Consider the following 14,859-nt stretch of genomic DNA (forward strand, 5'->3'; position numbering starts at 1 on the left):
CGTTGTGGTGACCTGTTCCTGTTTCTATGACCCATCTGCATTCTGGTGACAGCCTCAGTGAGACTCTTAACACTCGCAATGAGTCCTTCTATGACGGGGTCTTTTGCTGATTCTACTTTTTGTGTGTGATTTATTGTGCCTGATCCAGTTGGAGGACCTCTATCCATTATTCTGTCGGCTATACGCGCTAAATGAGATAATGAGGTTTCAGGATCTTGTGCATCCAAACAGTGTTGGACGTAGCATGGGAGAGCTTGTATCCATCCTTGTTTTAGGACTGCTTCACCCACTGTGTTATCACCCACTAAGACTTGGAGGTGACGCAAAAACTGTGACGGCGACCGATCACCTGGTGTTTCACCTTGAAAAAGTCTTTGAATTCTTTGACTATCTGATAATTATAAACGGTTCATTATCTCTAGTCTTAAGATGGTGTATGGTTGTGGTGATGGTGGATCTAAAATCAAGTCACGGACTTCTTTGGCGACTGAAGGAGGAAGGATAGAACACAAATCTCTATAGCGAATCCCTTCAGATTTGATATTGTGTCTCGTGAAATAATGCTCTAGTCAAGCAAACCACAACTCAGGATCACTACGATCAAATTCTGGAAGTCGGGATTTCGTAGTCATAACAGTGTCTATCTCCACTGGTGACAAATCATCCAGATTATGGGTTTCTATTGAGTCTGACATGAGGTATATGACGAATATAGCAATAAAGTTAGCACGAAAAAAAATGGTTTCTATAACACGAATAACTTAAGGTAATTAAAAAAAGAAAAAAAACTATTTATATATCCAACTTAGTTTACGGATAATCAGGTCTACTTTTACGATTGAGTACAAAAAATATAATAATAACAAAAATGAGGTAAAATTTGTGTTCAAAAGGGCTCATCAATTTCGTGTCTATAGGTAACCCTCGTGCTATTGATAGAAGAAACCAGACAAGTAGTGAATAGGTCTTTATTTCGATCTTAGCGCAGTCACAGTGGAGCGTGGGATTATATGTTCAGACAAACAAAGACTCTCAACATTCAATATAAGATAATAGGGAATATAACGCTTATACAAAACAAGGAAGTGAATGAATACTTGAACAATACTGTTTTGGCATATGCTTGGTTGTTTGGGGTCAACTCTTAACCAACCAACCTAAGCTGTTACACATTCATCTTACTTGGAATGGCCTCTACCTGAATTTTTATAGCTATTGTCCAATTAGTTACAAGAAGGCATTGGTTAAAACACTATTTTACGGGGTAGAAAAGATATGTACCACCGACAAAATGGGAGAAAAATTAATGAACATAGAAAATGTCTAAAAGACAACTATTATCCACAAAAGTTTATTAACAAATATGAAAAGCCCAAACAAAACAAGGCGGAAATAACTACCGTCAATAAAATGCAGGTATATATAAATCTTAACTTTAAAGGTGATAACGTCTGACAAATAAGCAACAGGAGCATTTTCACGTAAGAACAATTGGTTATTTCGACTAGATGTAGATTTCTCAATGCCACATCCTATACTTTTGCTCGACCTAAACTCCACTGAGTCTGATTATCTTTGATAACTTTGTAAAACTCTTCCATTTTATCACAGATTACTATATGCCTAATAAATCACCTATCCATACGATTGTACAGCTTTGCAGATTGATATGGCCAATTGAAAACTGTACATCTGTGAAACATCTCTACTCATTTTCGTGCTATTTGAAGATGGAGAGCGAGATAGTGATGCGTGATTTCAGTTTCATAACGGTGATCATCGATTGTTCGTTGTGTTACTTGTGTAGTGACTCACGTTTATCACGAGAACACGACTGGTTTAATAAAAAACAATTATTATTATAACCAACTGTGCCAGTGTTTGTTTTAACGTGCTTTTGTTTGACTGTGCTAATGACAGCTTTTTTGTGCTTCCATTCTTTCGCTTACACTTCGATTGTAACTTCGCGCGAATTCGGTTACCTTCTGTAACCAAGGTTGTATCCTGGCACGATCTCGGTATCCTTTCGATGCCACGAGATCGCCAGCAAATATAACTCGACTTGGTCCATTAATTGCCTTCTGATATTTGGCTTCTCGGGGATTTTATGGAGTCATTTGGAACGAGCTTCTTACGCCTTCTGATCTATTTGGCACGTGTTTCTTTGTAGTGGTGTTCACAGTTAATCTCAACTCGACGCCACGCTACATTGGTGACCCGTATTTTGGAACACGCCTCAACTTCTGATCAAATCTTCCAAAGAAGCCAATTCGGTGAGTCTATGATTTATCTATCCACGTCTGTCGTATATTCATATTTTTTTTAATATATAATATACTCGACATGACGGATAACGATAAGAATAGTATTAATATAATAGACTCACATGTACGTGTACCGAATCCTTGTTACTTTTTTTTCGCGTGACGATGAATTCCACGCTTTATTCGAGAAATGTTATACTATTAACGATTCTCCTCGCTGACCCGGCTGCTTGGTACGGCATGCATACGCATAAGCATATCCGTCTACCACCCAGCACCAAATGGTTAAGTAAACGGTTTCACTGCCAACTTAAAAGTACTCCACGAGCACACGAGAACGACAACTGGCACGAAACCTTACCGCTCGTTCTTTTAGGGATCAGAACGAGCTTAAAGGCAGATATCCAATGTTCCGCCCTTGAACTTGTATACGGCACGACATTGCGTCTGCCTGGAGAATTCACACCACGGAGCAGACCTAATTTCGGCAAATCAGACTACGTCCATCGACTGTCTGCATTTATGCGAACGCTGTCTCCGGTGTCAACTCGAATACAACATCGACAGGTCGCTCTCTCTCGAGAGTTATCTACCTGTTCACATGTTTTTGTACGAGTAGATTCGGTACGCAAACCTTGGCAACAACCTTACGAAGGCCCTTTTCACGTGATCGCTCGTCACGAAAAGACCTTCAAGGTTGATCGATATGGACGCGTCGAGATCGTCAGCATTGATCGTCTCAAACCAGCACACGTCGATGACAGTGCCCTATCTGACACCCTGAGATTCAATGCTAGACCTATCAAACCTAGCGGGATCCTTAAATCTTCTTCAGGTCCCACGCTAGATATATCTGAGACCTCATTCTCACGTCCCGGTCAACAGCACGCGTCATCTGCACCGTCTACGGACGAGACGACAGTCTCACGTCCAGATCAGCAGACCACGCCGCCTCTGACCTCGGATGAGATTGCAGGCTCACGAGATACGAACGAGACTACCGTCTCACGTTCCGGTCGCCGAGTATGGTTTCCCGTACGCTTCCGCGACTAGCCGCACAGTTAACAACCGATACCGTGTAGGACTATTCCTATGCTACACGCATGCTACACTCTCCTCTTTTTTCCTTTTCTTTTTGTTTCCTGAGCCCACGCCTTCGACCATCTCTGTTTGGTTCCGTCGACTTCAGTCAACTTTGGCGAAAGCTGGCCTGATCACCCACGCTCTTGTCAACGTACTCAGTCGATATATTGATTTCGAATGCTTGGCATACGCTTGGTCTCGAACTTGGTCGTTACGGTCGCTTCTGGTCTTTTGGCTCAACGTGGTTTCGTCCTACGTCTGCAGCGTTTCTGGTGCGCACCTCTACGAACGCCCTCTTCAGATTCTGGATACAAACCACTCTGGTGTAGCATGCCAACTCGAGCAATAAGTACAACACATCGCTCCTGGTACCGTTCTCCGAAAACGACCTTCGTTGGCAACTCGACGATCAACGATCGCTTTCCTGTTCGCCAATTCTTCCGTCCTACAATCGCTCGTCAGCCGATCAGTCCCACGATTCAAACCGCTATTCATCGAAAGTGTAAACCCTTTCTAGCGGGGGGCTCCTGTAGTGACTCACGTTTATCACGAGAACACGACTGGTTTAATAAAAAACAATTATTATTATAACCAACTGTGCCAGTGTTTGTTTTAACGTGCTTTTGTTTGACTGTGCTAATGACAGCTTTTTTGTGCTTCCATTCTTTCGCTTACACTTCGATTGTAACTTCGCGCGAATTCGGTTACCTTCTGTAACCAAGGTTGTATCCTGGCACGATCTCGGTATCCTTTCGATGCCACGAGATCGCCAGCAAATATAACTCGACTTGGTCCATTAATTGCCTTCTGATATTTGGCTTCTCGGGGATTTTATGGAGTCATTTGGAACGAGCTTCTTACGCCTTCTGATCTATTTGGCACGTGTTTCTTTGTAGTGGTGTTCACAGTTAATCTCAACTCGACGCCACGCTACACTTGTTTATATTTTGTCTAGTGTATTTCGGTCAGTGGACACTCGTTTTTTGCACCTTTGTACTGAACAAAAACACGAGTGGAGACAACCGTCATTCTCGTTGCGGTTTCTGATATTTCTTGTGTGTATGAAAAGGTGATCCTTTTGTTGATTTCTCTGCTTGACTTGGGTTCTGATGCTACGTGCGGTTGGTATTTTTTGATGAGTTTGTTTGGGTAGCCGTTCTGTTGAAGTACGTTCTTCAGGCATTTCTCTTCATTTTTGCGTGCTGTCAGTGCGCTGCAGTGTGTCCTCGCCCTCTTGAACAAAGTGTGTACGCAGATGATCTCGTGAGTTCTTGGGTTGTTGCAATCGTAGTTGAGGATTTGATCTGTATTGGTCGGTTTCCTATATACCTGAGTTTCCAGTTTCCCTGTGTCTGTTCCAGTGATCAATATATCCAAGAATGACCGTTTGTTGTTCGACTCTTGTTCCATCGTGAACTTGATGTCATTGAAAATGTTGTTGATCAGTTTTTAAGTGTTTTCCAGCTCATTCTTTTGGACGATGACGAAAGTGTCGTCTACATAGCGAATCCAAATTTTGGCTTGATCACTGGTAATATCGCGACTTCTAGTCTTTGCATCACTGCCTCTGCGATCAGTCCTGATATTGGTGATCCCATTGGTGTCCCTTTCGTTTGTTCGTAGATTTTGTTGTTGAAGTCAAAGTCTTTGGGATCTGTTTGTCTAATGTTTTGACGGGATTTGTATCCATCAGTTTGTATGTGCTCTTATCTTCAAGTAGTTCTTCGGCTTTTTGACGTATTCTTCTTTGTGCATGACTGCTGTGGTACGTCCTTTGTCCACTGGTATTATAAAAACATCCTTTCCATTTCTGAGTTCCTTCCAAGCCATTTGCTCTTGTGGAGTCAGTTGGTTGTTTTCCTTCACCTAATGAGTAAGCGGTACTATAGTTTGTCTTATTTCTTGTTGTGCTTCTTCACTGATTCCGGAAGTTTTGAGTGATGACTCTAGTGATGCAAAGAATTCCAGTTTTGAAGCGTCGCTTGTATTGTAGTTTGATCCCTTTTGGAATGGGTGTTATTCCGTATGTGTTAGTGGTTGTTTTGACAGATTGATCACGCGGTTGTTTGTGCTTACTTCCATGGGTGGTTTTGAGATCTTGATTAGATTTTTCTTTAAGGTGTTTCTTCTTTGTTCTCTGTGTCGTTTGCATGATATCTCTATGGCTTTTGTCAAGATTTCTAAATGTTCTGAGACGACTGTCCTTTGAAGCTTCATCCATTGGTCCTCTATGACATGTTGGTATTTGCGAACCCTGTAGTGTGCACGCGAAATCATTAGGCGTACCATTTTCCTTCTACATTATCGAAAAATATCAAACAAACTTCATTTCCACAGATTTTCGATTGATAAATTTTGTGGTAGATGTCACGTTCACGTTTTCGATCGTTGCCGTTATTGAAGTACGGTACATCGACCCATTTGAAACTTACGAACTCAAATCAACAGTACAACTAAACGCCAGTTGAGGTACGAAAATTTATTTGCAATTTACAAACAGTCAACCCAAATGTCGTTCTAACAATAATTCTAAAAATTATAGAAACAAACCTATTTTGTATGTTCCCGGAGCAAAACTCTAAGCAACCAAACCAAGAACAAAGACAAACCAAAATGTCCGAAAAAACAAGTTGAGAATTTGAGTGAAACAAATTAATCCAAGAAACACAGTAAACTTAATGATATACAATATCGTTCCTGCGGAACTTGATGACATCATAAAAGCAGAATCTGTTATCGACTTTATCGCTAATGAAGCTACCAGGCGAATAATCTCTCGTAATAACGTGATTGTCTATAATATACACCACAGAATCCTCAATAAAACTGTAAGGAATTCGATATTAAAAGCATATAACCTTCATGATAGTCCATGCCAGTGCATTCGACTTAATAAAAAGCACCAGAAATACTCGTGCCCGGTCTTGTTCAGATTCGACTCTCATATATTAGCTGAACAGTTAAAAGAATCCAAGCAGCTAGTCTGCGCGCTTACGAAATTTAGAAACGCTCGTATATTCTCAGATAAGACCACCAATTAAAGGCTTACACAAAAACGTACCTTGAACGTAAATAAAGATGTTGAGATCACAAAAAACCACGATGCATCAGCTGCTGGATCCACTGATGCAGCTACCCTATCTCATGTTCTCCAGTACTCTGAAATACCAACAAAGAATGCTAATTTGCTTGTTATGTCCGTAGTGACATCTGATAGCCAATGTACATCTAATGACACCACTAATCCGATATTACCCAGTTTACCATTAGAAGCCCATAAGCAAGTACTTAGTTCTAATGCTACAACTCTTAAAAACGCTGTCAAAATTAGAATACCTTTGCCACGTAAGAAGAATGTAAGTACAGAACCTTCTGGTTCTAGACCCAGTATCAAAAATACTACGATGACTGTACCAAATAAAAATAAGACTGTACTTCCCGACACCATGCTTTACCTTACGCATTGTAGGGGAGGTTATAACGGCAGACTTGGTTCAAATCTCTCACAAGATGGCCACTGCAATCATTATGTAAGCAGGCCTAATATTGGACAGACCACAATGAACCAACGCACCCTACGGTTATCCTCAAACGTTTTAAATAACATACCTGTGAGACGTAACTATTCTCAACACTTTCCCATTGGGCAAGGTGGTTTACTAGGTTACTCAACATCGAACGCTTTAAATAATAAACCTGTAAGACATAACTATTCTCAGCACTTCCCCATTGGGCAAGTTGGTTTACTAGGTTACTCAACATCGAACGCTTTAATAATAAACCTTTAAGACATAACTATTCTCAGCACTTAACTGTCCGCCTAATCAAGTTCAACAAATTAACCCACTTTATCAAAATAATGATTATTTTGGCCTTCCGAAATCCATGGTCCCACTAGCAATACAGTTTGTTCAAGCGATAGCTCATATAACCAACCATATTAAACCATGGTCCACGCAAATCTAAAATACACAAAGTCGATAGAGAAGCTCTCAGTTTTTTACACACTACAATCCCTTTTTAAACTTATTACTTATCAATGCACGTTCACTTCTGAACAAAATTTCAGCCTTGAAAACATTAGCTTTTCTAGCCAAGCCTTCTTTCATACTTATCACTGAAACATGGTGCCCTGAAGCAGTATCGAATTCAGAATTGAATATCCAGAACTATCGACTCTATTGCTGTGACAGAGAAACTAGGCGAGGAGGTGGTTGTATTATATATGCTTTGGATACCCTAACAACTAATAAAGTTGAAGATAGTGTCCTGAATAGTTTACCAGAATCAGTCTGGATATCAGTCAACACCCTGAATCATAGTCTACTCCTTGGATGCATATACAGAGCTCCTGATAGTCCGAATAGTGGGAGTGATCTTATTATCAATGCATTCATACATGCATCCTCTCTAAACTTTAATGCTAAGGTTATCACTGTGGATTTCAATTATCCTGGGATCAACTGGAGTACCGGTATTTGTCCTTCATGAAATGATGAGTTCTCGGCAACCATTAACATGCACTGCTGGTCACAGTGAGTTCGTGCCCCAACTAGAGGCGATAGTATACTCGATCTAATATTTAGTAGAGATGTTATCCCACCACCTGTAAAAGTATATGATGAATTTGAAAGCAGTGACCATAAGATAGTAGTTTGCGCTCTCCCTATCTGTCTCTCTCATAACCCACTCCTTCAAAAAACCTGTCAATATAGAGACTATAAGCATGCTGACTAGGACCTACTGCATTCATTGATTAAACCTTCAGACTGAGATAACGTTTTTCCATGTAATAGTCCCATGGATGCTATCGACGAATTCTATCTGATCATTAACTCTTGTTTAGATTTCATTGTACCTCTTAAAACGTACAGGTTTAGTAAACCTTACGAATTATATATACCAGCTAAATATCGTAATAAACTAAAACGCCTACAGAATCGTTATTTTAAGTCAAACAACTTCACAGCAGTTGCACAAATAACAATAATTTTTAATCAAATTGAAGAGAAACATAGGTTAAAATCCATTAATAAGGAGCTGTTAGCCCTTAATACTAACTCGAAAGTACAAAACGTAACTCTCCTTTTCAATAAACGCACTAAAGCAACTCGAAATGTTGATATATCGTGCATCCAGCATAATAGCACTTTTATATACGACTCTAAATCCATGGCCGACCTTTTCAGTGGTAGATTCGCGAATGGTGTAGAAAACATAAGTAGCTATGCTTCAAGAGTTATGTGCGTGACTAGCAACTCAATAAAATCTATCTCCTTCACATGCATGAAAATTAATAAGGCTATAAATACCCTTAAGCTTTCGAAAGGTCATGGAGTAGACGGGATTTCATCATTTCTCTACAAATATGGTGATCCAGATACTTCACTTCTTCTTCTAAAGCTGTTTGCTCTCTCTATGGAAGCCGGTTCTTACCCTTACTGTTGGAAAACCGCGTACATCATACCACGTTACAAATCTGGAGATAAGACTGACATGAACAATTACCGGCCAATAAATATCACTCCAGTTATTTCTAGGATTATGGAAAAAATTATAAGTGATGAACTTTCCAACTTTTTACTTGCTGGAAAACTTATCAATGATACTCAACATGGATTTCTTAAAAATCGTTCTTGCATGACATGTAATTTTGACTTCTTTAATTTAGTCTATTCTCTACGTAGCCAAGGATTTATAGTCTTAGCGCTATATCTGGACATTTCTAAAGCCTTTGACATGGATAGCCATCAAGTTCTTACAGGTAAGCTCGCATCTTATGGGGTTCAAAATCCTTTGCTTGTTTGGCGTGATTGCTTTCTCAGCCATCGACATCAAATAGTTAAAATTAACTCTTCATTGTCTAACGCTGTCCCAGTTAGAAGTGGTGTAATACAAGGTAGTGTCTTAGGTCCTTTGCTCTTTTTAGTGTTTATCAATGATGTTTGTGAAAGTTTTTGTGTCGGTAAGCCCCTTCTATATGCAGATGATCTCAAAGTAGTATATTCATTTCCTCCACATTACCTGAAAAATATGCAGAATTGCATCAGCATGGAGCTTAACAAGTTAGCACAGTGGTGCTTAAAATGGCAACTGGAGCTTAATACGGCTAAATGTGGATGGATGTGCTTCGGCATTACCATAAATGGAGAAGTGTTATCTAGGTTACATACAGTAGTAGACTTAGGACTTAGATATTCCCAAGACTTGTCGTTTACAGAACATTTATTAAAACAGACCTCTAAGTCTCAATGCCCAATAGGTTACATAACTCGAAATCTTTACAACACTGAGTCACGTATTCTAATGTACAAAGTTTGTGCTCGGCCTCTTCTAGAATATTGCACGTTTATTCTTAGCAGTGCGCTCATAAAGGATAAATTAAGGCTGGAATCAGTACAGAGACGATTTACACTTCGTATTCTTGGAGCTGATTGTACCTCAACTTATAATTCTAGATGTAATAAACTTGGGCTAGACCCTTTATGGAGGAGGAGACTCAAACTAAATCCTATCTTTTTCTTCAAACTACTTCATAAACTATCGTTTACATCCGATCACGCGATTCAGTATGCAGAAACTTCTTATTATGACATCCGTAATTCCTTGGCACTAGTGAAACAAACTCATTCTAAATCATCTCTTTATATGAATTACTTCACCTGTAAATTTCCTAGACTCTGGAATAACCTACCACAATCTATCCGCACGATACATTCACTCCCATTATTTGTTCGGTGCATCGATTCATACTGCTCCGCTGAAAATGCATTGCACGGCCTAGCGCCTTTAAGTGTATCTCATTCCACAAGTGATATTTTAGGAACCTTAAATGTTGAGCCATCTTTATTAGTGAATTCCCTTAGTAAAACCACCCACTTGCTGTCAATAATTTAACACCGCCCCTAGCAATTTTAACTAATTTGAATAACATAAACAGTATATCATCGTGTCACATGACACACTCATTTAGATGGACCGGATTGATATATTTTGGTAATTACTTTTTTCTTGTTCCGTGCTCTCTGTTTTCGTTTTAATTTCTCTAGTTGTAGATAATTATCATTATTTCGATCTGGCACACGACTTGACCTTAATTACACCGTTCATAAATCAACAGGCTGTCCATTTAAGAAATGTTATAAATTCCCGGCTGATGCATTGGATCGCTGTAATATATGTACTACTTAAAGAACTACTGAACTAGTATACTTAAAACTTTCTTTTATCACACGTTTGTTCTGCACGTCTAACATTATTATTTATATCAAGTTGATCATGCCTGTAAACTGGCGTGAATTCTGTAATTATTATTCTTCAGAATATAAATTATCATTATTATTATAATAAAGAGGTTTTAATTAACCAAATGTCTTCAGTGCTCCCGTAACAGCAGAATCCATCAGAAATATCGAATGGTCTCATCGTTTCAGACAAATGTCATGCTGAATCAACAGTATTGACGAATTACATAGAACTGGTGAGGAAGATGATTGTCCAAATTGTTTGAATTCAATGTAAACATCGCGGAAATTAATAATGAACGTGATAATTCACTGTGTAGATTGTATTGAATCATGCTGATTGAATGAACTGCTTATGTCACTTAATTTGTCTTGACATTGGTTGAGTTTTCGACATCATATACAGTGAACATATTCATTTATGAGATCAGTACTGAGGGTATGAAATTCCGACTAAAATATTTTCGGAAACCACAAGCTTTTTGACCGACCAAATATTTGTTTCTACTTATGATAATATGTTTAGTAAAGTGGTAAAAATCATTCATAAAATGCATATTTAATTCATCTCCGTTCTTCGAGCGTAGGTGATCATCAGTCGCATGAAAGCATCATTAGAATGCGACAATGATTATTCTAAATGAGATACATATTGGGTTTGTAAAGAAGGAGAGAATACCGTATAAATGAATAGCTAGACAGAATATGATGACAAATAAGATAAAAGAATATTCCGAGTAAAACAAACGAGGTCAATAGACAGGTATTTGCAAATCACGCTCTGAGTAAATGTACTCTATTATTTTCTTTATTTTCACTTCCTGAAAACATATTTCTTATTTTTAATCAAACATTGAATTAACAGAATTCAAGTAGATGTGATACTTTTTGTAATATTCAAACGCATAATCGTGACTGAATTGTCAATCCACAGTGCTCATTCTAAACTATTCTATGAGGAATAAATGAGCACATATTGTGTTCAAGTCAAACGAATACAGTTCATCGAGAATAACACGTAGTGTTCGGACAATGTTGCCTTCTAAATCAGTTCAAACATGCTTTCCAATTATCAACCACCTTGTGGTGGTACGGACATCGATTTCGATCCATTTTACTGCAATAGGATAGCGTTCAGTGGATAATCATCACCAACATTGTGTAGAATAGTAATTGGTTACACCGTCGTTCGTGAACAGCTGTGATTCAGCAGTTTCCTTACAAGAAATGTGGCCATGAATTTGACGTAAAAGTTCCAATCTGTTGTCTTCTAAATCAGTTCAAACATGCTTTCCAACTATCAGAGTAAGCATGAAAACGAATATTGATCGGTATGAAAATACAGAAAAATGGAATCTGAGATGATGGACTGATAATACAAAGGGAACAGTACAGTTTATATGATAATTGAGTGATATTTTGCGAATTGACTAATTTCGGTACAGTTCTCAGATTTTGGTGAGAAATTCTGTAATTTTGTGTTCAAATACTGTCGGTTGTCTACACTCGTGTTTTATTCAGTACAAAGATGTATAGAAATCTAATCCGCTGAACTGAACGTGACTGATTCGCCGATCCACAGTTGTCATTCCTAATTATTCTTCGAGGAAGGATGGAACACACCTAAATTCAGTCAATAGAAGGGCAACACTTCAATTTGATAAATGTGTGCGATTACTGTTAATAATTGAGATTGTATGAAATCCATTGTCCGGAAATGTTTGTCGGATTACGTTCAGAACATCATCTGCTGTGAGTTTAGCACATGTTCTACTGACTCTTCATGATGTAGAATTGAATGAAATCCTCTTCGTTCTCAGAACATCCAACTGCGCCTACCCAAATATCAAAAGTTTCGCTTCAATTCTAGCACCAATCCATTGACTTTGATTATTTTTCTAAGATTGCAATTCACAGATTGACGTTTTTAAAAACCAACGGTTCATCATTCAGCATTTTAAAGTATAATAATTTGCATGTTTGGCTTTGTGAATAATTGATCCCATCGATTCCGTGTAGTTAGCAGATGAAGATGCATGACTCTATTAAAATGAATTCATGTCACTAAGCTGGACCGATTCTTCTTGCTTCATTCTATCTCGAGTGTTGATCGAAATTTCAGTTGATTGACAAGCCCGAGATCAGTTTGCTCGCATGTTGGCATTTGGTCCTTTTTTCCAATTATATATGGTTGTTTGTGATAAAATGTAGAAGAGTGTTGTTTAGTTTAACGAAATCACCATGAACAAGAGGAGGTCACGGATTGTTCAGACAAAGGAAATATGAAAGAATGTTATCCAGTTATCTGGCACTCATCAAGAACATGTTAAAATGACAATAGTTCATTGAGAAGTGTTGTCAGCATATTTGAAGCATCCAACTCAGATAATTGCCCAAATTATTCACACTATCAGCATGCCGATTATTGAATTTCTCAGAGATATGCAAACTAATCGATAACTCACTTCTCCAACACGTATTCAATTGAGGTCACACACAGTTTGCAAATCGCCGTTCGAAATCTCCCGAAAACTAAAATCAACCGGATCACAATAGGTTCAAATGAGAGGTTTGTGCACTGACGAAGCTAGAATGGCTCACCATTTCACATCGGAATCCTGTGTACACAAGTGTTACGTTCTTCACTTCATTCTTCAGCTGTCTTACCACACTATCAACTTTTACTGATTAAAATAGTCAATTATTACAATTTACCAATTTTTGTCCATTAGATGCACAGTAGTGTAAACCTGCTGTCACATACATTATTGTTTTCAAGTATTTCAAGCACCGACATCACATAGGCTTTTGCTGTCTATTCCTTAATTTGATGAACGATGCAACCGCTTGCATTGGGCATTCAAAAAGTTTCATTATGAGACTGTGTTTAAGCATCCTGATAACATAATCCACAATACGTTCTTCTTATAGTTTTACGCCAACATCAGTGACAGGTTAATCGGTCGATGCACATTTATCTGGATAGACACACTTGATTGCTGACATGATCACATGTTACAGCAGACCAAATATATTTTGGAAGTATCATGAGGTATCTTAAGTCGCCCTAATTTTGCAACGGAATTTAAATAAGTTTCTTTTTAAGGAAACACTCGTACTTGAATATTTTAATAGCATGTCATGTATGCCTGCCTCAACAGTTTCGAATTCGTGTATTCAGGTAATGCTAATTAGAAGGTATTTTGACTGATTCAGAGAAAGTTGGATGTTTGTAATCTACCGCCAGAAAATAGTGACGCCTGATATCGTGGTGCCTGGTACAGGTCAATGAAGCGTATCCTCAATCTTGAAGAAATCAGTATTCATTATGTGGATCAATCTCATATCACTCAATTTCGCCGTATGAGAATCAACTACCACTTCTTCGGTGGAACCACAACTAACCTCTCTAATACAGAGCCACTGCGAATCATAAAAACGGTTACAAATGAAGATTAATTAGCTTACGACAAAACAAGACAGACAATATAGAGAGCAGTTATCACATTGAATTAAAACGAAATCAATATTGAACATATATCGTATTTGGTAAATCAATCTTATTTCGAATTTTCTTCCAGTCATACTTCAAAGACGTTCATAATTATTGATCACAGCACAGTTATAGATGTCATGATTGGCTAGTAATCGAGAATCAATGGAATAATGCTAATCACGTGTTTCGTCTGTAAAACATACGACTAACTAGTTGTTCTTCATTATATGATCGAAATGATATGTTGAGACAGTATCGCATGGATAACTTCATTTGAAAGTATTGACAAATTTCACACAACTCTTTACATTTGTAAATTCTACTAGAGCAAGAACAAGAGGTGTGGCAGAAAACCTGAATTCACAACATTTCGTGGTTTCTAGACATTTGCTCACCACTCGATATTATGACATCGGAACAGCCCTCACCTGGTGAAATCGGCCATTGTGTTGAAACTTTCATCTTACAAATGATCACTACTTTTCTACTCAAAACATTGAGGTTAAAACAAATAGCTTGTCCGTTAATTCATAGAAGAAATTGCTCTGGCAATGAATAGACACTCTTACATATTATCATCTAATTTTAAATTATTCTAACTAGCATCATCTTAAAAAATCATATAGTTTTGTTGTCCTCAGAGTATCAAACTATGAAGCACTCAAGAATAAGTTTGATTCATTCACATCCAATTAATGAATGCACTCCAAGTACATTTACTTCCAGACTATATCCAATTATTTTGTTGACAAAGTTCACATCACGTTCTGTG

The 14,859-nt window shown here is 38.2% G+C and overlaps 2 protein-coding genes across 2 annotated transcripts; one reads left to right on the plus strand and one right to left on the minus strand.

Moving 5' to 3' along the window:
- Positions 1–1,709: 1,709 nt before the first annotated feature.
- MS3_00009364 (uncharacterized protein) lies at positions 1,710–4,271 on the plus strand. The gene has a single exon (XM_051217731.1). It carries the CDS (start codon positions 2,430–2,432, stop codon positions 3,315–3,317), a length of 888 nt encoding a protein of 295 aa, XP_051065167.1. The 5' UTR covers positions 1,710–2,429; the 3' UTR covers positions 3,318–4,271.
- A 2,099-nt stretch (positions 4,272–6,370) lies between these two features.
- On the minus strand, positions 6,371–14,657 carry MS3_00000742 (uncharacterized protein). The gene is made up of 3 exons (XM_051208394.1): positions 13,057–14,657; positions 7,130–12,998; positions 6,371–7,043 (listed from the first exon to the last, which is right to left on the minus strand). Exon 3 carries the CDS (start codon positions 6,793–6,795, stop codon positions 6,490–6,492), a length of 306 nt encoding a protein of 101 aa, XP_051065168.1. The 5' UTR covers positions 6,796–7,043; positions 7,130–12,998; positions 13,057–14,657; the 3' UTR covers positions 6,371–6,489.
- Between the last annotated feature and the right edge of the window lie 202 nt (positions 14,658–14,859).

This window comes from Schistosoma haematobium, chromosome 5, assembly GCF_000699445.3.
Source record: "Schistosoma haematobium chromosome 5, whole genome shotgun sequence".
NCBI classification, from domain to species: domain Eukaryota; kingdom Metazoa; phylum Platyhelminthes; class Trematoda; order Strigeidida; family Schistosomatidae; genus Schistosoma; species Schistosoma haematobium.

Coding starts and splice junctions, on each gene's coding strand:
- MS3_00000742 (XM_051208394.1), bottom strand. CDS start 6,795: ATGGTGTCGGGAAGTACAGTCTTATTTTTATTTGGTACAGTCATCGTA.
- MS3_00009364 (XM_051217731.1), top strand. CDS start 2,430: ATGAATTCCACGCTTTATTCGAGAAATGTTATACTATTAACGATTCTC.